This window comes from Lynx rufus, unplaced genomic scaffold (assembly GCF_022079265.1).
Source record: "Lynx rufus isolate CCGP_SWC_20201006 ecotype Redwood Valley unplaced genomic scaffold, mLynRuf1.p SCAF_3, whole genome shotgun sequence".
Lineage (NCBI taxonomy): Eukaryota > Metazoa > Chordata > Mammalia > Carnivora > Felidae > Lynx > Lynx rufus.
This window is the reverse complement of record NW_025814845.1, coordinates 29,955,767-29,980,698: the sequence shown is the minus strand read 5'-3', so window position 1 is coordinate 29,980,698 and position 24,932 is coordinate 29,955,767. Positions and strand designations below refer to the sequence as shown.

The window sequence follows — 24,932 nt, the reverse complement described above, 5'->3', positions numbered from 1 at the left end:
CCTGACACAATTAATTTCAGATACATTTGTGAAAATGGGATCACTTTGTGTGTATTGTTTTTCACCACTGTATTATAAACATATTAGTGTATATTTATCTTAAAAATAGTTACTGACTAAATAATAATACATTTTGGGAATACATCAGTGTTTAAGTGATTTCCTTTTATTGGAATCTTAGCCTGCTGATGTATTTTTTGCTATTATAAATAATAGTTGAACAGATATCCTTTATATGCATATTTTTAATTAAATTATTTTTTTACCTTAAAATTTTATTTTTCATTTTACAGAGAGAGCTTGCAAGTTTGGGAGGGGGTTGAAGGGGGGAGAGAGAGAGAGAGAGAGAGACAGAGACAGAGAGACACGGAGGGAGGGAGGGAGGGAATGAATCTCAAGCAGGCTCCACACTGTCAGCACAGAGCCCAACAGAGGGCTTGATCCCATGACCCTGGGATCCTGACCTGAGCTGAAATCAAGAGTCAGACCCTCAACTGGATCAGCCACCCATGTGCCTCTGTTTTTTACCTTTTCCCTCTACTTCACCCATTTCTCCCACTCCTTAGCCCCCACCTCTGACAACCACCAATTGGATCTTTGTGTCTATGAGCTTATTTTGTTTTGTTAGATTTTACATATAAGTGAGATAATACAGTATTCATCTTTCTCTGTTTCCCTTATTTCACTTCCATCCATGTTGTCACAAATGGCAAGATTTCATTGTTTCTTATGGCTAAATAATATCCTATTGTGTGTGTATATATGTATATATACACCATCAGTTCTTTATCCATTCATTGTGGATGGACAATTAGATTGTTTCCATACCTTGGCTATTGTAAATAGTGCTGCATTGAACATGGGAGTGCATATATCTTTTTGAATTAATGTTTTTGTTTTCTTTGGAGAAAACCCAGAGGTGGAGTTGCTGGGTCATATAATGGTAGTTCTTGTTTAAATTTTTTGAAGAACCTACATACTGTCTTCCATAGTGGCTATACCAATTTACATTCTGATCAACAGTGCACAGGGTTCTTTTTTCTCTACATCCTCACCAACACTAGTTATTTCTTACCTTTTTGGTAATAGGCTTTCTAACAGGTATGAGATGATATCTCATTGTGGTTTTGTTTGCAGTGTCCTGATGTTAGGTGACTTTAACCTGTTTGCCATCTGTGTCTTCTTTGGGAAAATGTCTATTCAGATCTTCTGATAACTTAAAAAAAATTTTTTTTAATGTTTATTTTTGAGAGAGAGGGAAACAGAGTGCAAGCAGAGAGAGGGAGGGAGACACAGAATCTGAAGCAGGCTCCAGGCTCTGAGCTGTCAGAGCCCCGACGTGGGGCTCAAATCACAAACCATGAGATTATGACCTGAGCTGAAGTCACCCCAAATACTTTAGCTTTGTAATAGAATTTGAAATCAGGGATTGTGATGCCTTCAACTTTTTTCTTTTCTCAAGATTGCTTTGGGGTCTTTTGTGGTTCTATACAAAGTTTAGGATTGTTTGTTATATTTCTGTGAAATATGCCTTTGGAATTTTGATAGGAATTGAATTGAATATGTAATTGCTTTGAGTAGTATGGACATTTTAACAATTATTCCAGTGTGTGGGCATGGAGTATCTTTTTATTTGTATCTTCAATTTCTTTCATTTCAACACACAGCTCTTTCACCTCCTTGGTTAAATTTATTCCTAGGTGTTTTTTGATGCAATTATAAATGGGACTGTGTTCTTAATTTCTCTTTTTGCTAGCTTGTTATTAGTGTATAGAAACACAACAGGTTTTTGTGTTGATTTTATATGTTGCAATGTTAGTGAATTTGTTTATTCTAACATCTTTTTGATGGAGTCTTTAGGGTTTTCTATACATAATGTCATCAGCTAATAGTGACACTTTTACTTCATTTTAAATTTGGTTGCCTTTTATTTCTTTTTCTTGCCTAATTGCTCTGGCTAGGATTTCTAATACTGTGTTGGATAAAAGTGGCCAGAGTGAACATCCTTGTTGTGTTCCTGGTTTTAGAGGAAAAGTTTTTCGGTTTCACAGTTAAATATGGTGTTAGCTTTGGGCTTTATTATGTTGAGGTACATTTTCACCTTGTTGAGAGTTTTTGTAATAAATCGATGTTTAATTTTGTCTAATGCATTTCCTGCATCTATTGAGATGATCATATGACTTTTATCCTTAATTTTGTTAATGTAATATATATCACATTGACTGATTTGTGATCCTTAGAGTAAATCCCACTTGATCATGATGTATGGTCTTTTTAAAGTATTGTTGAATTCTATTTGCTAATGTTTTGAGGATTTTTACATCTGTGTGAATAAGGGACATTAGCCTGTACCTTTTTTTCTTGTGGTATCCTTGTTGGTTTTGGTACTAGGGTAATGTTGGCTTCATAAAATGAGTTTAGTAGAATTACCTCCTCTTCTGTTTTTGGATGAGTTTGAAAAGGATTAGTGTTAATTCTTTTTTAAATGTTTGGTAGAATTCACCAATGAAGCTGTTTGGTCCTGGACTTTTGTTTGTTGGGAGGGTTTTGATTACTGATTCAGTCTCCTTACTAGTAATCAGTCTGCTCAGATTTTCTGTTTTATCATGATGCAGTCTTGGTAGGCTGTATGTTTCTAGGAGGTTATTCATTTCTTCTAGGTTGTCCAGTTTGTTGGTGTATGATTATTCATACTAATGTTATGATCCTTTATATTTTTATAGTATCAGTTGTAACATCTCTTTCATATCTGATTTTAGTTGAGTCCTTTCTCTCTTTTTTTGGTTAGTCTGACTAAAGGTTTATCAATTTTGTTTATCTTTTCAGAGAATTAGCTCTTAGTTTTATCAGTCTTTTCTAGTATCTTTTTAATTTCTTTATCATTGATTTCTACTCTAATCTTTGTTATTCCCTTACATCTACTAACTATGGGCTGTATTCTGTTTTTTTTCTACTTTTTGAGGTATAAAGTTAGATCGTTTGAGACTTTTCTTATTGCTTGAAGTAGGCATTTATCACTGTGAACTTCTCTTTTAGAACTGCTTTTGCTCGTGGTGTGCCTGGGTTGCTCAGTCAGTTAAGCATCCAACTTTGGCTCAGGTCATGATCTCATGGTCTGTGAGTTTGAGCCCCATGTTAGGCTCTGTACTAACAGCTCAGAGTCTGGAGCCTGTTTTGGATTCTGTGTCCCTCTCTTTCTCTGCCCCTCCCCCACTCACACTGTCTCACTCTAAAAAATAAATAAAACATAATAATAATAAATGAACTGCTTTTGCTGCATCCCCAAAATTTTAGTGTTATAATTGACTTTTTGTTTGTTTCAGGATATTTTTGATTGTATAAAATTTTTCTGGGGTGCCTGGCTGGTTCAGTTGGTAGAGCATGCAACTCTTAATCACAGGGTTCTGAGTTCAAGCCCCATGTTCAGTGTGGAGCCTAGTTTTATATTGCTGTGGTTGGAAAAGATGCTTGATATGATTTCAGTCCTCTTAAATTTATTAAGACTTACTTGTGGTCAACATATGATCTATTCTAGAGAATGTTTTCTGTGCACTTGAGAAGAATGTATATTCTGTTGCTTTTGGAGGGAATGTTCTATATATACAGTTAAGTCCATCTGATCTGACATGTCATTTAAGGCTGATGTTTCCCTATTGATTTTCTGTCTGGATGATCTATCCATTGGCGTAAGTGAGGTATTAAAGTTCCCTGCTATTGTTGTATTGCTGTCTATTTCTCCATTGAGGTCTGTTAATATTTGCTTTATATATTTTGGTGCTCCTATAAATATTTACAACTATTGTATCCTTTTACTGGATTGACCCCTTCATCATTATGTAATGCCCTTATTTGTCTCTTATTATGTAGTCTTTGTTTTAAAATTGATTTTGTCTGGGCACCTGGGTGGCTCAGTCAGTTCAGTGTCCAACTCTTGATTTCGGCTCAGGTCATGATCTCATAGTTCATGGGATCAAGCCCCTCATCAGTCTCTGTGCTGACAGTGTGGAACCTGCTTGGGATTCTCTCTCTCATCTATCTCTCTGTCCCTTCCCTGCTCATGCTCTCTCTCTAAATAAATAAATAAAAAACATTCAAAAATAAATAAATAAAATTGATTTTGTTGGATATATGTATTAGCTACCCCAGCTTTCTTTTGGTTTCTTTTTTTTTTTTTTAATGTTTATTCATTTTTCAGAGAGAGACAGAGAGCATGAGCAGGTAAGGGGCAGAGAGAGAGAGAGGGAGACACAGAACTTGAAGCAGGCTCCAGGCTGTGAGGTGTCAGCACAGAGCCTGACATGGAGCTCAAACCCATGAACCGTGAGATCATGACCTGAGCCAAAGTTGGATGCTTAACTGACTGAGCCAGCCAGGCACCCCTCTTTTTTTTTTTTTAAACATTTATTTCTTTATTTTTGAGAGAGAGAGTGAGCACAAGTGGGGGAGGGGCAGAGAGAGCGGGGGCAGGGTGGCAGGGGGACACAGAATCTGAACCAGGCTCCAGACCCCTCTAATGTGGGGCTTGAACCCATGCACCACAAGATCATGACCTGAGCCTAAGTCAGACACTTAACTGACTGAACCACCTAGGCACCCTCTTTTGGTTTCTATTGCATGGAATATCTTTTACCATGCCTTTACTTTCAGTCTCTGTATGTCATTACATCTAAAGTGAGTCTCTTATAGGCAGCATATACATGGGTCTTGTTTTTTGGTTTGGTTTTGTTCTTGGTGTTTTATTTTTATTTTGAGAGGGGGCGGGGAGAGGGGTAGAGACAGAGGGAGACAGAATCTGAAGCAGTCTCCAGCTCTGAGCTGTCAGCACAGAGCCAGACACAGGGCTCAGCCACGGGATCATGACCTGAGCCGAAGTAGGACACTTAACTGAGCCATCCAGGCACCCTGGGTCTTGTTTTTTTAATCCATTCAGCCACTCTATGTCTTTTTTTTTTTTTTTTTTTTAAATAAGCTCTATGCCCAACGTGGTGTTTGAACTCACAACCCTGAGATCAAGAGTCATATGCTCTACCAACTGAGCCAGCCAGGTGCCCCACCACTCTGTCTTTTGATTAGAATTTAGTTCATTTACAGTTAAAGTACTAGACTCCTGGCTGGTTCAGTCATTAAGCATCTGACTTTAGCTCAGGTCATGATCTCACAGTTCGTGAGTTTGAGTCCCTCTTCGGGTGAGCTCAAGCCCCGCTTTCGGTAAGCCCCTCTTCTCTCTCTCCATCTCTCTCTGCCCTCTCACGTGTGCCCTCCCTCTTAAAAAAGAAAAAAAAAATACAGTTTAAGTAATTAATGATAGGCATATACTTGTTGCCATAGCGTTCATTGTTTTCTGGCTGTTTTTGTAGTTCCTTTCTGTTCTTTTCTTGCTATCTTCCTTTCTGGTTTGATGACTTTCTTTAGTGTTATGCTTATATTTTTTTATCTTTTGTGTGTTTACTGTAAGTTTTTGTTTGGGGGTTTACATATAACAACTAATAGTCATCTGTTTTAAGTCAATAACTTAAGTTTGATTCCATTCTCTTTTTTTAAACTTCTTTTTTTTAAGTTTATTTAGTTATTTTGGAAGAGAGAGGGAGTGTGCAAGCAGAGGAAGGGCAGAGAGAGAGGGAGAGAGAATCCTAAGTCTGCAAGGAGCCGGACTCAATCCCACAAACTGTGAGATCATGTCCTGAGCCAAAATCGAGAGTCGGATACTTAACTGACTGAGCCACCCAGGTGCCCCAAGTTTGATCCCATTCTAAATCTCAACATTCTAACTTCCCTTGCTACATTTTATGTACATTTTAAGATTTTTGACATGTTACTAAATTGCATTTATTAATAGGCTCTGTGCTTATACATACCATCCCGAAGCTGAGCTCCACTTTATTTTGTAATGAAGCTAAAACATAGTAAGGTACTATTTTAAAGGCACTTGTTATTACATTATTAATTATTGTTACTATTATGTGAACTGGGTGTCCCATTAAATTCTGTAAATATAACAGCTTAGAGAAATAGGAGCTATTACAGTGCTTAGCCCAAAGTAGAAATTTTGTCAGAACATTTTCCATTGGTGCATCAGGGTAGTAATTATATGCTTCTGGACAAGAAGGTAACGGTAATGTGTAGACGTTGTGTTAGGTTGTTGGGGTGATATGTGGTGTTTCCCCCACTCCAGATTTCTTTATGTTGCTTTTTCAGTAGCATTCATTAATCTGCAGTGTGCTTTCTGATAAGCAGCTCAAAATTTTCCTCCAGCAGGTAAAGCTAAAACCTGTTCTTCTAGTTGAAAATAATCTTATTGAACTTCTTATGGAAAAACAAGTATTTATTACATTTGTGGTATCTGTGATCCTAGAGCCCAACCCCACCTGTAAACCAAATATACTCTTACTTCTTTGAATGAAATGTCATTTCTTTAATCTAAACATAAAGACAAAACTCTAGAGCTTAAATATTAATTTAGTTATATTGGCCAGTTTTTCTTCCCTGGTTCTTTTAGTGTTTGGTGGAAATCCTTTCTGAAAGTCGTGTTTTTAAATGGTTTGTGCAGTTGTTTCCTGTCGGTGTTAGAATTACTTTTCTTTGTATTCTAAATTTTCTCCAGTGAATTTATGCTGTTTTCATAAAATATATTTTAATCTGGAGTTCCTACTGTCCCCTACTCAGGTTCAGTAATTTGCTAGAATGGCTCACAGAACTCAGGAAAACAGTTTATTTACATTACCGGTGTATTATAAAGGGTACAACTCAAGAACAGCCAAGTAGAAAGGGTGCACAGGGCAAGATATGTGGTGGAAGGGTGCAGAGTTTCCCTGTTTTCTCTGAGTGTGCCACTTTCCCAGCACCTCGATGTATTCACCAATCAGGAAGCTCTCTGAACCCCTTTGTTTAGAGTTTTTATGGAGATTCTATTCTGTAGGCAGGAATGATAAAATCATTGGCCATTGGTGAGTAAGTTGATCTCCAGCCACTTTCCTGCCTGGAGGTTAGGTAGTGGAGCTGAAAGTTCCAGCTCTCTAATTATATGGTCAAACTCTGGCAACCAGACCCCATCCTGAAGCCTACAGAGGCCCCCCAAAGTCACTTCATTAGCATAAACTCAGGTTTGGTTGAAACGTTTATTATTAATTACAAAATGACATTTCTTTCCTATCTCTCAGGAAATTCCAAGAGTTTTAGGATTTCTGTGCTAGGAACTGGAATGAAGACCAAATATATATTTCTTTTTTTCTTTTCCTTTTTTTTCCTTTTTTGTTTTGTTTTGCTTTTTTCTTTTTTGAGAGAGAGCGTGCGCACATGTATGTGTGCACACATGCAGGTGAGGGGGAATGGCAGAGGGAGAGGGGGAGAGAGAATTTAAGCAGGCTCCGTACCCAGCATGGAGCACGATGCAGGGCTCAGTATCACAACTGTTAGATCACAGCCTGAGCCGAAATCAAGAGTCAGGACACTTAGCCGACGATGCCACCCAGATGCCCCTATATTTCTTATTATATCACAATACTCATTGTGCTTGCCATGGTTTGTTGCATGCATTTGAGGTGATTTAATTGAATCTGAGCTCATTACTTTGTGTGGGAGCAGAATTTAGCTGCAGTGTATTAGCAGATTCAGTTGGTACATGATTCTTTTTTTTTTTTTTTCAAAATGACAAAAGGATCAATTTATTAAGAGGACATTACAATAGTAAGTATGGATCACCGAATAGTGCATGATTCTTTATATTGAGCTAAACTCCCACTTCATTGTGGTGTCCACCCATAGTTTTGCTCTCTAGAGCAGTAGGGAGCAAGTCTGCTCACTCTTCTGAAAGACTGCCTTTCAGATAAAGTGTTGTGTGGAAACCAGCTCTATCACTAACTTAATTCTGGAGTAAATCAACTTGAAAACAGGTAGCTATACTGTGAGGATAATGTAATTACTCCATACAGCCCCCAAATTGCAGAGTTAAAGCCTCCTGGTGCTAATGCACCACTTTCACTGTTGTTCTATTTCTGCTTTTCCACTGGAAGCCTATGTAAGTTTGTAGAAATAATCCCTTGGGATCTACCAGCTCTTAGAGCATCCCTCTCTACTCCTTCATCTTCCTGGTGTCCAGGTAAGTTAATAGCTTCACTGTGCATATTCCATTTGACAAACTATTTGTAATACATTTGCTTATAACTAAAGACTTAAACGTTAAGCAAAGCAGAATGCTGTATTTTGATGCACAGAGTCCTTTTACATTTTTTGATTTGACATCTTTCCAGACGATACAGCAAAATGTATTTACTCTCTTAAGGCAAATCATTTCCAGGCAGTGAGGAAACAGATTTTATATCTCCCATGTGATTGTGCCCCTTAATATTTGTATGTGTCAAAAAGTTATCACAGTAAAAACCCCGGGGACCAGTGCCTGTTCACTTCTCTCTACTGACTTTAAAATCTCTGTTCCTTGGGGTGCCTGGCTGGCTCAGTTGGAAGAGCATACAACTCTTGATCCTGAGGTAGTGATTTCAAGCCCCATGTTGGGTATAGAGGTTACTTAAATGAAAATAAAACTTAAAATTAGGCGCACCTGGCTGGCTCAGTCAGTAGAGCCTGCAACTGTTAATCTCAAGGCTGTGAGTTCAAGCCTCACATTGGGCATGGAGCGAACTTAGAAAAATAAAATAAAAATAAATTTAAAACAATAGCTGCCTGTTATATTTGTTTGTATCAGCTACATGTAGTATGAGGGAGTTTGAGTAGCATACCTGTTTGGAGACTTTATGAAAAAGCGAATCTTGTCATAAGGGACTACAAATAATCACAGAATGCCATCAGTGATTCTATTCATGTCTGTTTCTGAATATTTCAAGAAGTCCAACTCAGTTCAGATACTACCCAGGCTCTCCAATCCTGAACTTTTTTTGTTTAATTCAATTTATTTTTTTATATATAGTTCACAAATCAAGGACTTAATTAATAAACACTGAAAAGTTATCTTCCTCCTTACATTTTCTCATCTACTCAGGTGCTGTCTCGGGTATTATTAGCTTTTTATGTATCTTTCCAGAATTTATTCATGTACAAGCAAACTGTCTATTATTTACTTCCTTTCTTGGTACACAGTTTCTCACCTTTTTTTTTTCAGTCAAAAAAAAAAAAATAGCATATCTCATGGAAACTTCCCTAAACATTTTTTTACAGCTTCATGGGTATTACATTGTGCAGATGTTCCCCTAATTTACTAATCAGACACTCTTGGCAGGCATTTAGGTTTGTTTCTATTTTTTTCTAGGTTTTTTTTTAAAAAAATAATCTTGCACAGTATACCTATGTGAAAATACATTCTAGAGCCATCTTAATTTTATGGGGCTAGTATAAATAGAAAAACACTGACTATGGTCAAGAGGTTCAACTTTTTTTTTTAAGTCTATTTATTTTGAGAGAGAGAGAGAGGCAGAGAGAGAGAGAGAGAGAGAGAGAGAGAGAGAGAGAGAATCCTAAGCAGGCTCTGGCTCAGTCTCAAGAACCATGAAATCATAACCTGAGCCAAAATCAGGAGTTGGATGCTTAACCAACTGAGCTACCCAGGCACCCCAAGAGGTTCAACTTTAATTGATTTAGCTATTATTCTTTATTCTGAGAGGGGCCTTGAGTTATTGGAGAATAAGAGAAATGAACTTATCAAACTTTGAAGGTTAGGAAAATGATATCCATTTAACCTTTTTTTTTTTTTTTTTTTTTTAGCCTTTTAAGTAGAGAAATTTTACTGCACATTACTACCCTTCACAGACTTTAGAGGCATCTTTAACTTCTTTTCTTCCCCCTTCTACTGTCAGTCCAGTCAGTCACCACGTGTTTTGCTTCTCCCATCCTAGTACTATTTGTATTTGACCCTTTTCCATTCCCACTTCAGCATCTTATCCAGCCTAGTTATTCACGCCAGGATATATCTGCACTCAAACTTTTCTGTGTGCATAATACTGGTAATGAATACCTCCTGGGGTATTCAATACTGGTATTAAATACCTTCTGTGTACCAGTCACTGTACTAACTGCTCCTTATGTACTGATCATTTCAATCCTCACAACTACTCTCTGGGATGATAGTAATATTTCCATTTCACAGGTGAAGAAATTGAGGCACAGAGATTATATAGCTAAGAAGTAATGGAGTCAAACATCTATAAAACGGTCTCAGTTCTTGAAAAGTTAATGTCCTAATTAGAACAAACAGGAAGCCATTCCTTCAAACTAGGAATGCTACACTAGTCCAGAGAAGAAAGGAAGGAGAGGACTGAGAAAATGGAGATTTTTAAAAAAATGTTTATTCATTTTTGGGACGCCTTGGTGGCTTAGTTGGTTAAATGTTCCACTTCGGCTCAGGTCATGATCTCACAGTTCATGGGTTCAAGCACCACATCAGGCTCTGTGCTGACAGCTCAGAGCTTGGAGCCTGCTTTGGATTCTGTGTCTAGCTCTCTCTCTACCGCTCCCCTGCTCATGCTATCTCTCTCAAAAGTGAGAACAAAATATTTATTCACTTTTGAGAGAGTGCAAGCAGAGGTGGGGCAAAGAGAGAGGGGGACAGAGGATCCAAAGCGGGCTTTGCACTGACAGTAGCGAGCCAGATGTGGGTCTTGAACCCACAAACCGTGAGATCATGACCTGAGCTGAAGTTGGACGCTCAGCTGAGTGAGCCACCCAGGTACCCCAAAAATGGAGATTTTTATAGAAGAGAGTGATGTAGGTGAATAAATGGTGGTTATTTGTAAGCACATGCTAGACAGGGAAAAAATCATGAGTACCCCAGGACTGAGTTTGTAAAATTGTCAAATTCTTTCAGCCAAACTAGCATTGAACTGTTGCATCATATTCATTTGGGAAGTTTTTAAAATATTGTTGGTTCCTGACCCCATCCCTGAGCTGCTCCTGAATTAGATGGTGTGAGGTAGAGCCATAGAATCTGTGGTATTGCTGTCATCACAGGCTATTCTTAAGCATAGACAGACCAGACTACCACTGGCTAAAGAAGGAAGAAGATACTATGGTTGACTAGAACAGGAGGATGCTTTATGTGAGAAATACTTAGAGTTAATATGATGAGTAGGGCCAAATCCTATGAGGAAAGGCCAGGCTGAAGAGTTCAGAGTTGAAGCAGTAGTCAGAGAGTAAGTCACTGGGTTGGTCAGCAGATCTGTTACGAGCAGTGTTCTAAGCAGACTTTTCTGGAAGCAATATGCAGAAAAGAAAGACAGGAATAAGAACCAAGCTAGGAGACAGTTACAGGAAACTGAGAACCATAACATGACTGTGAGAGTAGGCATTTTCATGTCTACAAAGACATGAATTAGTAAATTAGTGATCCAAGGTTCAACCCCGTGAAGAATATTTTATGTGCAAAGAGTATCAAAAAATAAGAGACCTGGGGTGCCTGGCTGGCTTAGTTGTTGGAGCATTCAATTCTTGATCTCAGGGTTGTGAGTTCGAGCCTCACGCCGGATGTAGAGATTACTTATAAAATGAAAGGAAGAGGGGCGCTTGGGTGGCTCAGTTGGTTAAGCGGCCGACTTCGGCTAGGGTCATGATCTCGCGGTCCGTGAGTTCGAGCCCCGCGTCGGGCTCTGTGCTGACAGCTCAGAGCCTGGAGCCTGTTTCAGACTCTATGTCTCCCTCTCTCTGACCCTCCCCCGTTCATGCTCTGTCTCTCTCTGTCTCAAAAATAAATAAACGTTAAAAAAAATTTAAATAAAATAAAATAAAATGAAAGGAAGAGACCCACTTTCCAAATTGAATAATACATAAGAATTGACATTGGGGTTTCACTTCTGGTCTATACCATTAATCTGGCATTTTATTTCTGAGACAGGGGCACCATAAGAAGTGATAATGTGTAGAAGTCACAGTTATCTTTCTTTAACTTTAAATAATCTAATTTTACCTAACCTCTACTTACAAGCTTATTCATCAAAAATCCTTTTTAAAATCTGTGTTTTCTAATTTTACTACTCACAGGACTAATAATTTTCAGGTTCTGTCTCACTCTGTGGTATTGTCAGAGATTCTGACATGGCAAAGAGGTTGGTTAAGAGTACAGCCTCTGGGGGGCGCCTGGGTGGCGCAGTAGGTTAAGCGTCCGACTTCAGCCAGGTCACGATCTCGCGGTCCGTGAGTTCGAGCCCCGCGTCGGGCTCTGGGCTGATGGCTCAGAGCCTGGAGCCTGTTTCCGATTCTGTGTCTCCCTCTCTCTGCCCCTCCCCCGTTCATGCTCTGTCTCTCTCTGTCCCAAAAATAAATAAACGTTGAAAAAAAAAATTAAAAAAAAAAAGAGTACAGCCTCTGGAATGACACCAGCTGTATTAAAATCCCAGCTTTGCCACATACCAACTGTATGACATTAGGATTTAACCCCCCTTTCCCCTAGTTTCTTCATCAATAAAATGAAAATATGGTAGTACTTACCATAAAATAAGATTGTTAAAAGGATTAACAGAGATGCCTGGTTCAAAGTAACGATTCAAATTTTAGCTATTATTTAGCAATAAAAATAATAGTATTTGCTTTTTTTTAATGTTTATTTTAAGAGAGAGAGGCAGAGAGAAAGGGAGAATCCCAAGCAGACTCCATACTGTCAGCACAGATCCTGATGCAGGGCTTGAACTCATGAACTGTGAGATCATGACCTGAACTGAAACCAAGACTCAGACACTTAACTGAGTACCCAAGTGTCCCAATAGTATTTGCTTTAAAAACAACAACAACAACAACAACAAAAAACCCCTCTCATGTGGTGCCTGGGTGGCTTCAGTCCCTTAACACACTCTGAGTTTTGATTTCGGCTCGTTCATGAGATAGAGCCCCGTGTAGGGCTCTGTGCTGACAGTGCGGAGCCTGCTTGGTATTTTTTCTCCCTCTCTCTCTGTCCCTTCCTTGCTTACACTCTCGTTCTCTGTCTCTTAAAATAGGGGCTCCTGGGTGGCTCAGTTGATTACGTGTCTAATTCAATTTCAGGTCAGGCCATGATCTCACGGTTCGTGAATTCAAGCCCTACATCAGGCTCTGTGCTGACAGTGTGGATCCTCTCCCCCTCTCTCTGCCCCTTCTTCTCTCTCTCTCTCTCTCTCTCTCTCTCTCTCTCTCTCAGTAAATACATAAATAAATAACTTAAAAAAAAGAAATCTATCTTCTGTAATTTTCATTTATGACAACTGAGTTCTCTAATATACGTCAATTATAAGTCTGTTTTATTTAGCAGAAATTTGTTAGGCTCATACCATGGGCCAGCACTGTGTTAGGTACTTGTAATAATGAATTAAATAAGACATGGCTGCCTGAGGAGCTGGGAGAAACTATTACTGACACACACAGCCCTGACTTCTTTCTCCTGATAAATGGATAGATTTTAGAATATCTGTATCTGAATCCAACTTCTTTTTGTTAAAAAAGAAGGCCAAATTACTATCTCTTTGAGAATATCATTCAAGGGATCTTTAATTTATATATTATACAATTCACATCGTTCCTTTTCCTTAAGCTCTGTTATTTTTTCATGCTGCTTTTGTAATTAAAATTCAGAATTTTCCTGTCTTGAGGTAGAGTGTCTTTACTGTACATCAGGTGGTTTTAACCTGGGTTTTGTAGATCTCAGTATATCTGGGGATGGGTGGCTTTGTGGGTTCATGAACCTTCCCAAATCATATGCAAAATTGAGTGTGTATACATGGATTCTTACAGTGGAAAGAGTCCTTAATTTTTCTAAAATTCTCAAAGGATTCTGTCACACCAAAATATTAAGAACCCCTGTATATTAAAATCCTCATTTAATAGGTTTTGTCTTATGACTATTTTGTACCATTTACCATTTAGATTTTCTCACAAGAAGAAAGGAAGATTCAAGATGTAATATTTCATAATTGTATTTCTTAAAATGTGTATACAATTTTTCATTGTATATTTTCAAATGTGTAATACAATTTTTGAAAATGGCACTTGAACATTAGAATTTATTCTTAAATTATCTAACAGTATTATAACCATGCTACATTTTTTGTTGCAAATATATTTTTTGTTTGTCTTTAGTGCCAGGACCTTCTGGTGATAATGGCATCAGTATTACCATGATCTTGATGGCCTGGATGGTTATTGCAGTGATTTTGTTTCTACTGAGACCTCCTAATCTAAGAGGATCCAATCTTACTGGAAAGCCAACCAGTCCTCATAATGTAAGTGTTGTGGATTAGAAATTCATTTGGGTAGGGGTGGGTGTGGCCTGGGAATGGGAGGAGTTTGTTTTGACTGAAATATCTGAATTAGCAAAAGGAAGATTTAACTCACGGAATAAGTTCTTCCTATGTAGTTCTTGTAAATCTTGCAACCCCAAAAGGCTTAATCTTCATGGAGTTACATATAGAGAGAAACAGACCAGTAGCCCAAAAAGAATTGTAGAATGAATTCCAATCTTTACTCACATTCCAGTCTTTCTCAACATAGAAAATGATCCAGTTCATAATAATCCACAGCAGTACTTCTCAAATCTCAGTCTTTCACTCCCCAGTTCCTCACAGTTGATCCCTTGCTTCTCATGGTTCCCGCTCTTTAAATTCTCTTACTAGCTATAGTTCATATTTTTTCCTCTACTTCACTTTTTCCCCTTCTGTCCTAGCTATTAAATTCAGTAGAGACCCTGAGCCTATCTGGCTAAATCCTGTTTTCCTTTTGTTTTCCCATCCAGTTTCTCTTAAAAACTCATCCAGTTCTGCATCATAATAGATCAAACGCTGGCAAAGGAGAGATAGGATCATTCATGTTGATAAATCTTGATAGTCATGATTACTACCATTTATAGAACCTAGGTAAAAAATAGCATAAATAAAGTGACCCAACAGGGAGTGTTTTGTGCTATCTTGAATAGAAGAAACTCCACTGAAGGATTCCTTTTTACTCTTTGGAGAACCAGCATTTATATTTTTTCTTTTCTATTTGACTTGGATGTTATCTCTTGAAAAATATTTCCATGATGAATTCATTGTTGAACACCAAATTATCCCACTAATTCCCTTCTCCAACCTTCACCATATGGAATTGCTAAAATAATTTCTTCTTTTCCACAATCTGTGTTGTTATTATTAGAAATTTAGTTAAACTAATTTCTTACATAGGAGAAAGCAAATGATAATCAGTGCTTTTTTTTTTTAATAGAACATTTAGTTATGTAGCCATGCTGATTTTAAGAAAGAAAGCATCATTAGCACGATATAAAGGGCCTTAAATTTATTTTTTGTTTTTCATGGAGAGGAAGATATCCATAAAACAGCTTGTATGTTGTCTTGATAAGGTGCTTTCTCCTCAGCCTTTTTTCTTACTTTCTATGCATAGTTTTACTACTTTCATATCAAAGACCAACTTCCTCAACTTTTGGAGCTAAAGAAGTTCAACTTAATAAGCTGGTTTAGAAGCCATCAAAACTGACAGAAATCTAAGATAATAGTCCCTAAATCTTATTTCATTGTAGGCCAGCAGTTCTAGAAGAGTAGGCCCACTGCCCTAAGAATAAGCAAGAAAACATATTGACTAATTTTAGGCTATAGTTCATATTTTGACCTATTTGAAAAATTGACCACCCTCAACTGGGGCCTCCTATAGCAGGTCACAGTAAATAAATGGAATCTTCTTGAAGGTTTCTAAAGCTTTGATCTTTCCTTTACAGTTCAAATACTTTCTCTTGCAAGTAACAAAAATCAGCTTGGCCTGGTTTAAACAAGTGGCTTTATTGGTTTACACATTAGAAAATCCAGAAAGGTTGTAGGATCAGTGTTTTAGATTGTTTAACAGTATCATCGAAGCCCTACTTTCTTTCCTCAGACCATCAGCTTCATTCCAAAGTGAGCTCCCTTTGTGGTCATAGGATGCCTGCCAACAGCATCTGGAGTCACATGCTTCCTCATTGACATTCTGTAGTGAGAAACAAAAATCTCTAGCTTCTCTTTGGTTGTACTGAGCTCAGTCATCTTAGCAAGAGGGATGATGCTACCTTTATTGGTTTAAATATCACTTCTGGAGCTGTCAGCGAGAGCAGTTTCCTCCATATCATACTACTGTTACACAGTTTTCCTTTCTTCTGTGCTACAGGGAGGAATGAAACAAACATTGGTGAATTACAGTGTTAATCTAGTGTTCCCTTGTGCAGAAACATATAAAAAGTTCAAATAAGTATATGATTAGGGATTGGAGGGTGGTGGGCATGCTGCTCAACACTTACTATATGTGTTAGATTAGTTGCACTGGGATTTAAGAAGTAAATTCCATAATTTCTGTCTTTCTAATGCCAGGGACAAGATCCACCAGCCCCTCCTGTGGACTAACTTTGTGATATGGGAAGTGAAAATAGTTAACACCTTGCACGACCAAATGAACGAAGATGACCAGAGTACTCTTAACCCCATTAGAACTGTTTTTCCTTTTGCATCTGCAATATGGGATGGTATTGTTTTCATGAGCCTCTAGAAATTTCACTTGCAAGCTTATTTTTGCTTCCTGTGTTATCACCATTCCTTTTTACAGCATATTTGAGTAAATGATTATATTAAAAAAAAGTTACATGGGCTTTTTTGGTTATCCTACACTTAAACATTCCACTCATTCTGTTTGTAACTGTGATCATAATTTTTGTGATGATTTCTGGCCTGATTGAAGGAAATTTGAGATCTCTGCATTTAAATATTTTAAATAGTTTTGATAGGTTTTAAAATTGCTTTTTTTTTTCATTAGTTATTTATAAAGTTACTTGGGGTTGTCTGAGATTGTATGAAAAAAAATTAGAACCACACTGTATTTACATTTACCTTGATTTGCGGGTGGCAGTTATCTCTAGTTCTTGGGACTGTGGCAGCCTTTGGAATATTTTACAGTTCTGTGTCATCCACTACAACTGGCTTATGTGGCTAGAAAAGGAAGGGAGAAGAAATGAAATAGTTGTTTACTAAGCTTTTTATTCCCGTAAAAATGTCTAATATTAGGAGAACTTTAAACATGATTTAAATATGGTGGATGATTTACAGTCCATTATAGCCTTACAAGGTTTGTGAAAGGAGGAAAAAAGTTAATTCTTTCTGCCTTTGCCAAGTATATTCTATACAGTAATAATTTAAGCTATAATTTATTTGTTAAATGGGTGCCTCTCAGGAACCTTCTTTTCTGTTCTAACACTTCCCTGTTAAATGGAACTATCTTAAAGCTGTATTGGGGACCTATTTGGTTACTGATATTTGAATGCTCTTTACTTATTTAGTCTTTTTTCTGTGAGGAAAAAATTGAATCTTTTATTATCCTTCTTACTTTAAAATATATTTGATGAATTCTTAGTTTACTCCAAGGGAGAAGGAGGAAAATGAAAAAGCAATCAAGGATCTTTTTCTCACCCCTTATCTCATTCTTGTTTAGTAATAGGATGGATTGGGGTGAGGAGGAGTATTAATATAAGTAAAATTTTGAAATGTATGAAAAGTAAAAGGTTGCATTGTTTTGCTCAGTTTGAAAGAAAATACAAATGGCATAAAAATGAAGTCGGCATGACCTATGTGGTTATGGAATTTTTTCTTAGCAAGTGATTACAGATGGTTTATGGGGGCTAGAAGATATTTTGCTATCAATGTAAGGATTTTTCCCCCAGATGAGTCTAGCTTTTCACTGTATTGATCTGAGAAATTACTTGTATGAATTAATAAACTTCTCTATATCATTGTACTGTTTAATAGAGTCTCTGATACAATTGTGTGATGCTCATAGGGTATTTTCCCCCCTTTATTATGATTACATTTTAGGCCATAAACATTTTAAGGGCTTCATTCATTATATAATCCAATATTGACTGCTTGCATTCCTTTTGTGCATCTTGGCTTTGTGCTTAATTTCTTGACATAATATAACCTACTCAATTACTTTATGCTAATTGAAGGGTATCATAACACAGGTAAGTCAAATCTTGGATAATTGAGCACCAGAGGTTTAAAGTTCTTCCTCTTGCTGGGCCTGGAAACCTTCCCAGCTTTATAACTGTTAGAGTATTTAATGCAGAAAGGGCAGGAATGGCATAGGATGGAGCTAAATCTCTGTAAGCATTCCTTTTTCTGCCCTTGCCCCCTAGACTTTGAAGGCTTACACATATATCCTAACAGTCTTTTCTCTAAGCTGCTAGAAAGCCAATCTTTGGCAGAGATACGGATGTATTTACTGAATCTGTGGCTCACAAATAATTGAGAATTGGCTTTGGTTGAAGCCAACTGGCCTAGACCTGGAAACAGAATGTCTAGTGTTAGCTAGAGACCTGCAAATCTAGATTCTTATTCCTGGTTCTTCATTTCTGTTATGTACACTTAATTGATAGTACATCTAGAATATTAACCTTTTCTATATGGACCATCTATTTAATTAGCAACAAAGCTCCTAGAGAAGTAGTTTTGGTTTTTTTGCTTATAAAATTTCTCCGTATTCCTGAGAAAGACCATGTACTACTGCATATAAAGTATTCCTGTTAACCTAACTAGTAATTTATATTATTCTATTTAATTCTTAAACTTCTACATGTGGCCTTCTTATTGAGCACACTCTTAGTCATTACTTGGCTTGTAAACATTCACCTGAACTGTGGCTACAATCATTTTTAAATAATCTGGAAAAAAGAAAGCTAAAGCTTCACATTTTAATTTTTGGCTCTTAAATATTCCACAACTAACATTAAGTTAATTTTATTTAAGAGTGATTTGATGTACCTTATGCAAAGTAATGTTTTCTTTCCATATGGAAAAAGTTAACATTGGAACTGTGTATAGTAAAAGATTTTATCATGTATCTATCCAAGCACTATCCCATAGCCAGCAAGTCATATTTTAAACTTGCAGAGATTTTCCAAAGTAACTGTTAGGTTCAGCTATTCCATGGTTACTTTTAGTGTCATTGTGTGGTATGTGATGTGGTAGTATTTATAGAATTACTGAATTTTTATATTTTCAAAGAAACCTTGGAAATTTGTCACTCTGAGTTAAAGTCTGTCACTCTAAATAAACATGTGCTAAAATTGGACCAGCGCATCAGCTTATGACACAAAATAGCAACTTGAAGGAGAAATGAAGCGTTTACACATAATGGGTTAAATTTTTGTTGTTGGCAATAGTAGGTTTAGTCTTAACATAATATTTCGAAATGAAAAATCATATGTATTTGTTACCATGTCTGATGATTGCTTTGTTAAAAGCAAAAGTGGTCATGTGATATACTAAATATTAATTGCTGTTTTTAAATGTTTAAATCATGCCAAACAAATCATGTCTGTGCCATCCAGGGTTTATTGTAATCTTTTACTGAGTACTTGGACTGGGATAAAGGGCTTGTACTATGCACTTTTTATTAATGAATAAATAGAAAACGTTAGTAATGCATTGTTTTCTGTTTGGCTTTTGTGGGAATTGAAGCAAACATATTTTGCTTAGTAAAATGTTAACATTCTTTATTCAACAATTTCTTTGTAAGACTTTTTACTCCTAACTAAAGACATTCCATAGAGAAATGGAATTTTCAAGGAAAACATTTCTATAATAGCAGTAGGGCCAGTATTCAGAAGTAGGGATTCTGAGAAATCTTTAGGAAATTAGATTACAATTACATTTCTTTAGTTACTGTTTTTTAAATTTCTTCTAGGATACAGGGTTAATAGACATTTGCTTTGAGGGAATAATATCCAATAGTATTAATTATTTGAGCAGACAGATGTTACCTAAAAGGAGCTAGACATGTAACTGTACTGAACACATGCCAAAGTAAGAATTTGCTTTTGTCCTGTGACCTGGAATGCATCCAGATAACTAAAGATTGTTAATCCCCATATACATGTTAAAAAATTTTTTAGACAATTTTACAATTTTTTAAGCAATTTTACAATTGCTCTGGGCATGGTTATGGTATCAGTGTCTTTGTGATATTTAAGTGTTCTTTAAAACAGCAAAATTTGTGAAATACATAATTTCCTGAAGGCAGTTAATGATTCCAATCTCAAGTTTGTCATACATATGTCAGTAGATATCTGAACCCCTGTAATGATAAGTTTTCATTAAATGGTTCTGCAGTATTAGTTTTCCTCTTAGAAAGTGGAATTCTAATAAGTTTTTTCTTCCTGCCATTTCATCTGATAGTTTTCTCAGCTCCAAATCTCAGTTTATAGAGTTGGTTTTTCTCCCCACCAAAAAGTTCCATAAACACCAACTGTGATTATCTATCACGCTCAGATTTTTAAAAACTGGAGTTATCAAGGTGATCTCTTCCCATGGGAAACTTAACTTTGCATATCTTTTCTCAAACAAATGGACTATGTTGGTTCAGTAAACATTTCAACAAGTGTTTATATTTGTTAATTGTTAAACTGTTTCTGCTTTAAAATGGGTGTTATTCAAAATTAGATTACAGAAACCATTTTAAATCATCAGATGCCAAATTAAGACGTCTATTGAAAGGGAGGTGGAAGATGTCTGGGAAGCAGGGAATATGTACGGGTAAAGAATAATATGTGTAATTTTAAGAATAAGGCAACTTTCATATCAAAAAGGAATATTCCCTTATACAAAACTCTTCTTGTTTCTAGGAAATTTGGGAATGAGAAAAAAATATTTACAATCCCTGCAATACCAGAGGTCTTACCTCTTAAAAATCTGGTTCCTATATTCTCATAACTCAGACACACATATTATGTCTTGATGATTAATGAATTTGAATTGCATTGTTTGTGAAGAACTGAGCAAAATTAAAGAGCACAAATACTACATAGCAAGTTCAGCATTATAGAATAAGTCTCCTATGTTGTTTTTAAATGAATCTGTTATATAGTTACTCATTAATTCAGTGCCAAAGGAAGAGGCACTGTACATTCAAAAGGCATTACAGACCCTGGCCTGAATGCAGCTCTCCCTGACAACTAATTAGTATAGAAACATTAAACTTTGGAAGTCTGGATGTTTTAAAGGTGATTCCTTAACAATTAATACAGCAAGTAAAATTTTGTGGTTACAACATATAGAACAAATACAAATCTGACACCAGAGCCTACACTACCAACACATGGATTAAGATTTACATCCTTGTGGGTGTCAGTTAAGTGTCCAATTCTTGATTTTGGCTCAGGTCATGATCTCATGGTTCATGGGTTCAAGCCCCATGTCTGACTCTGCACTGACAGTGCGGAGTCAGCTTGGGATTCTCTCTGTCCCTTCCTCTCCCTCTCCTTCTCTCTCTGAAATAAATATTAAAAAAGGATTTATATCTTTGCAAATTTGCTTAGCCTTCAATTTTAACAACCTTTTCTTTAAAATTACATTTTACTCTATTTTGTTTTACATTATACCTCTGTCAACATCCTATTTCCCAGAGAGTTTCACCAGCAGCAGCCTACTGAAAGCTGATGTTCTCAGGCTTCAAGCATGATTCTGTTAGCCAAAGTTCAATCAGAAAATACAAGGCTTAAAGAAGTATTGGGCTAAATAAAGTATAATTGAAAATTATATTTTCTCCATTGAAGTATCTCTACAACATCAAAAGTATTCTTTTCATTGTGTTGCAATATTTAAGAAATCAGAGTCAAATAGGTATAAACTAGCAACAGTTAAGGTTGAATAATTGTAGTAATATCCTTATAATAAAAATAATCATAATAATCTTGTAATCAATTCTGATGCTAATCTATGAAAGTATCAAAGATATTAAAAGGGTGTTTTTGTTGAAGAAAGCTGTTTTTTATCATTCTGTAATTTTTGTCCAATTCTCAAACTTCTGTTTTAATTGTAGTGATTGTCTCATGCAATAAAAATATTTAGTATTGCCAATAGTGTTTTAGCCTTGGGGAAAAAGTACTCAAGTAGCTTTGTGTGAGCTTGGCTTAATGCTAAGGTAAACAATTCATTCAATTCTTCTCACAATTCAAAGATAGCATATAGCTTATAGTAGTGGTTCCCAAACTTTCTGGCTTTTGTTTATATTATGCATTATATCTATCAATATATATACTGTGTCCAAAATTAGAACATTTAAAAGTATTAAGTATTTTAAAATAATAAACCCAATACATATTAATAAAAAGGTTTTTATGAAAAAATAACCATTTTCCAAAATGAAAATTTAGTGAGAAGAGTGGCACTGTTTTACATTTTTGCAAAACTCTTTGATAGCTAGCTTAAAAGAGAGCTGGCTTTTTATTTCTACTTCTACATTCAATATGTTACATGTTCTCTTCTCATGAAACTGTGTGAATGTTAGTTTTTGATAACTAAATGACTACTGGTATTTTGAGCAGCCTATATACCTTGACTAAGGAAAACAAGTTATGTGAACCTTGGGGAGCCCACTTAATTCGGAGCACCACTTTCCTCATTTACTTATCAAATATGATACCTACCACTTTACAGACAACTGAAGTGAAGAACAAATGAAATGTTTGTAAAAATGCTTTGTAAAGTCCTAAATAAATATTGTTACATAAAGGCTCTCATCGTCCCAATATACATACATACACACATGTACACACACACACATACACAGTCACACTCTCCCTTTTCAAAACCTAAGTTGTAAGGCAACTGGAAATTTGGGGCATTAACACTGAATTTCCATTGGAAAGAATTCACTCTAATAAGAATGGACAATGGAACCTTTAGGTCAGACATGGCAAAAGAAAAACACTGAAGATTAAAACATTAAATAGAATATCACAGTTTCCAATCAAGATTTTAAAATCCTTGGATGGAAACTGGAAAGCAAATACATTTTGACTAATAGATTAATAAATCCATTGCAATGAAAGCTAAAGAGCACACTATTAGACTGTGGTTCTCAACTTTGCCTGCACATTGAGATCTTTAAAAACCTGATGCTTTGGGGGTGCCTGAGTGGCTTGGTCTGTTGAGCATCCGGCTTCGGCCCAGGTCATGGTCTCACGGTTTGTGGGTTCAAGCCCTGCGTTGGGCTTTGTGGTGACAGCTCAGAGCCTTGGAGCCTGCTTCGGATTCTGTTTCTCTCTCTCTCTCTCTCAAAAATAAACATTAAAAAAAAAAAAAACCTGATGCTTTGGCCCTACACCTCAGAGATTCTGTTAGGGCTTTGACCTAAACATCTACAGGTGAATCCAGTAGCAGCTAAGGCTAAGAACTGCTGGTATAAAGAATGCTAAACTTTAAAGCTCGTGGGTGGTTAAGTTGGTTAAGTGTCCCACTCTTGATTTTGGCTTAGGTTATAATCTCATAGTCATGGGATCAAGCACCCCATTTCGCTCCATGCTGTGGAGACTGCTTAAGATTCTCTCTACCCTTCCCCTGCTGCTCATGCTGTCTCCTTCTCAAAAAAAAAAAAAAAAAAAAAAAAAAGGCTACCTTATGTTTAGTTCTAGAGATGAAAAACAAAACAGAAACAAAAGCAAACAATCATTTCTTTCTAATTGATTTCTACATATTGGCATGGAATTAACTGAAACCTTAAATTCTCCTGCAGTAGTTTATTTTTACTAGTGATATTTCACAGTTTTTCCCGATGCGTAAAAACAATGCCTTTATCTTCTCAATTATTTCTTGTGGGGATGAGGAAGGGAGATGTTACACTTCATGGATGGCCCTAACAGAAGCCTGTTCAGTTCATGTGAAGGCTCTTAAAAAGAAAGAGAGGGGCGGGGAGGGAGGAAGGAAGGAAGGAAGGAAAAGAAAGTGGGATTATTACTTTGCAAGGACTTAGATTACAACTGTTAATAGGGTAAATATTCCCTCCCCCACTTGCGCTTTGTCTCTGTCTTCTCTCTCACAAAAATAAATAAATGTTAAAAATAAAATTAAATAAATAAATAAATAAAGGGGGGCACGTGAGTGGCTCAGTTGGTTAAGTGTCTGACTTCGGCTCAGGTCATGATCTCACGGTTCATAAGTTTGAGCCCTGCGTCAGGCTCTGTGCTGACAGCTCAGAGCCTGGAGCCTGCTTTGGATTCTGTCTGTCTGTCTCTCTCTCTCTCTCTCTCTGCCCCTCCTCCATGTGTGCTCTCTCTCAAAAATAAATAAGTAAACATCAAAAAAATACATAAGCAGTGTAGGGCTGAAATGCTTGCTTTAGGTATTCATAATTCAGACTCTCATCTTGTTGCTCCACTGATCCCTAGAGCAGTGTTTCTCAAGTTGTGTTGTCCACCCAACGTCGTCCTCTGCATTGTTGAAGATAGTTCACCACAATCCCCACTGGGTCAGTGCTTCAGCCAGAAGGGAAGGAAACAAGGAGGGGCCTACCTGTTGACTCTAAGGTTTGTCCTGGAAGTTGTACATTATCCCTTCCATTCACATTCCCTTGACCAAAACTTAGTCACATGACCATACCCAAAGGAAGCTAGGTGTAGTCTTTATCCTGGAACATATCTGCCCAGCAAATTTGGAAATTCTATTACTAAATAAGTGTGGCTATTGGAGTCAGCTGGCAGTCATTGCCACAGAGGAAAAACAATACTTATGTGTTGGCTATGATGATTTTAAGATGTCAAATGGAGCTTTTGAGTACATAGTTGGATAGATTTATAGAGCTAAGTAAAGTTCCATCACAAAGAGAGATATAAATTAAAAGGCAACAGAATATAGATAATATTTGAATCTTTGGCACTGGATAAAATTACTTAAAACAGTAAAGACAGAAGAGAAGAAATCCCAGGACTGCAATATTTAGAACTCTGGTTGAGAAAGAGGAACCAACAAACAGAGAAGGAGCATCCAGTGAAAGGAAACCATTTGAGAGGCTCAGTGACAGCAAATTCTACCGATTAGTCAAGTCATGGGGATGGATAATTCAACATTTCAGCAGAAAGGACTCACTGGTGAACTTGATAAAGATGTTTCGGTGGAATGATGGGGATGACAGCCCAGCTGGAGTAGTTAAGGAAAGAACTGGGGTGCAGAAAGAGAGAAGAAGTA

The 24,932-nt window shown here is 36.8% G+C and overlaps 1 protein-coding gene across 10 annotated transcripts in view; it reads left to right on the top strand.

The window, feature by feature from the left end:
• Nucleotides 1-19,393, top strand: part of SMIM14 (small integral membrane protein 14) — a 127,472-nt gene extending 108,079 nt beyond the window's left edge. For all 10 annotated transcript variants that reach the window (XM_047092216.1, XM_047092213.1, XM_047092215.1 and 7 more), the window contains 2 exons: nt 14,044-14,186; nt 16,293-19,393. In XM_047092216.1, coding sequence (XP_046948172.1) covers nt 14,044-14,186; nt 16,293-16,325 — 176 coding nt within the window. In that variant the 3' untranslated portion in view covers nt 16,326-19,393. The remainder of the gene's footprint in view (nt 1-14,043; nt 14,187-16,292) is intronic.
• The last annotated feature ends 5,539 nt before the right edge of the window (nt 19,394-24,932 follow it).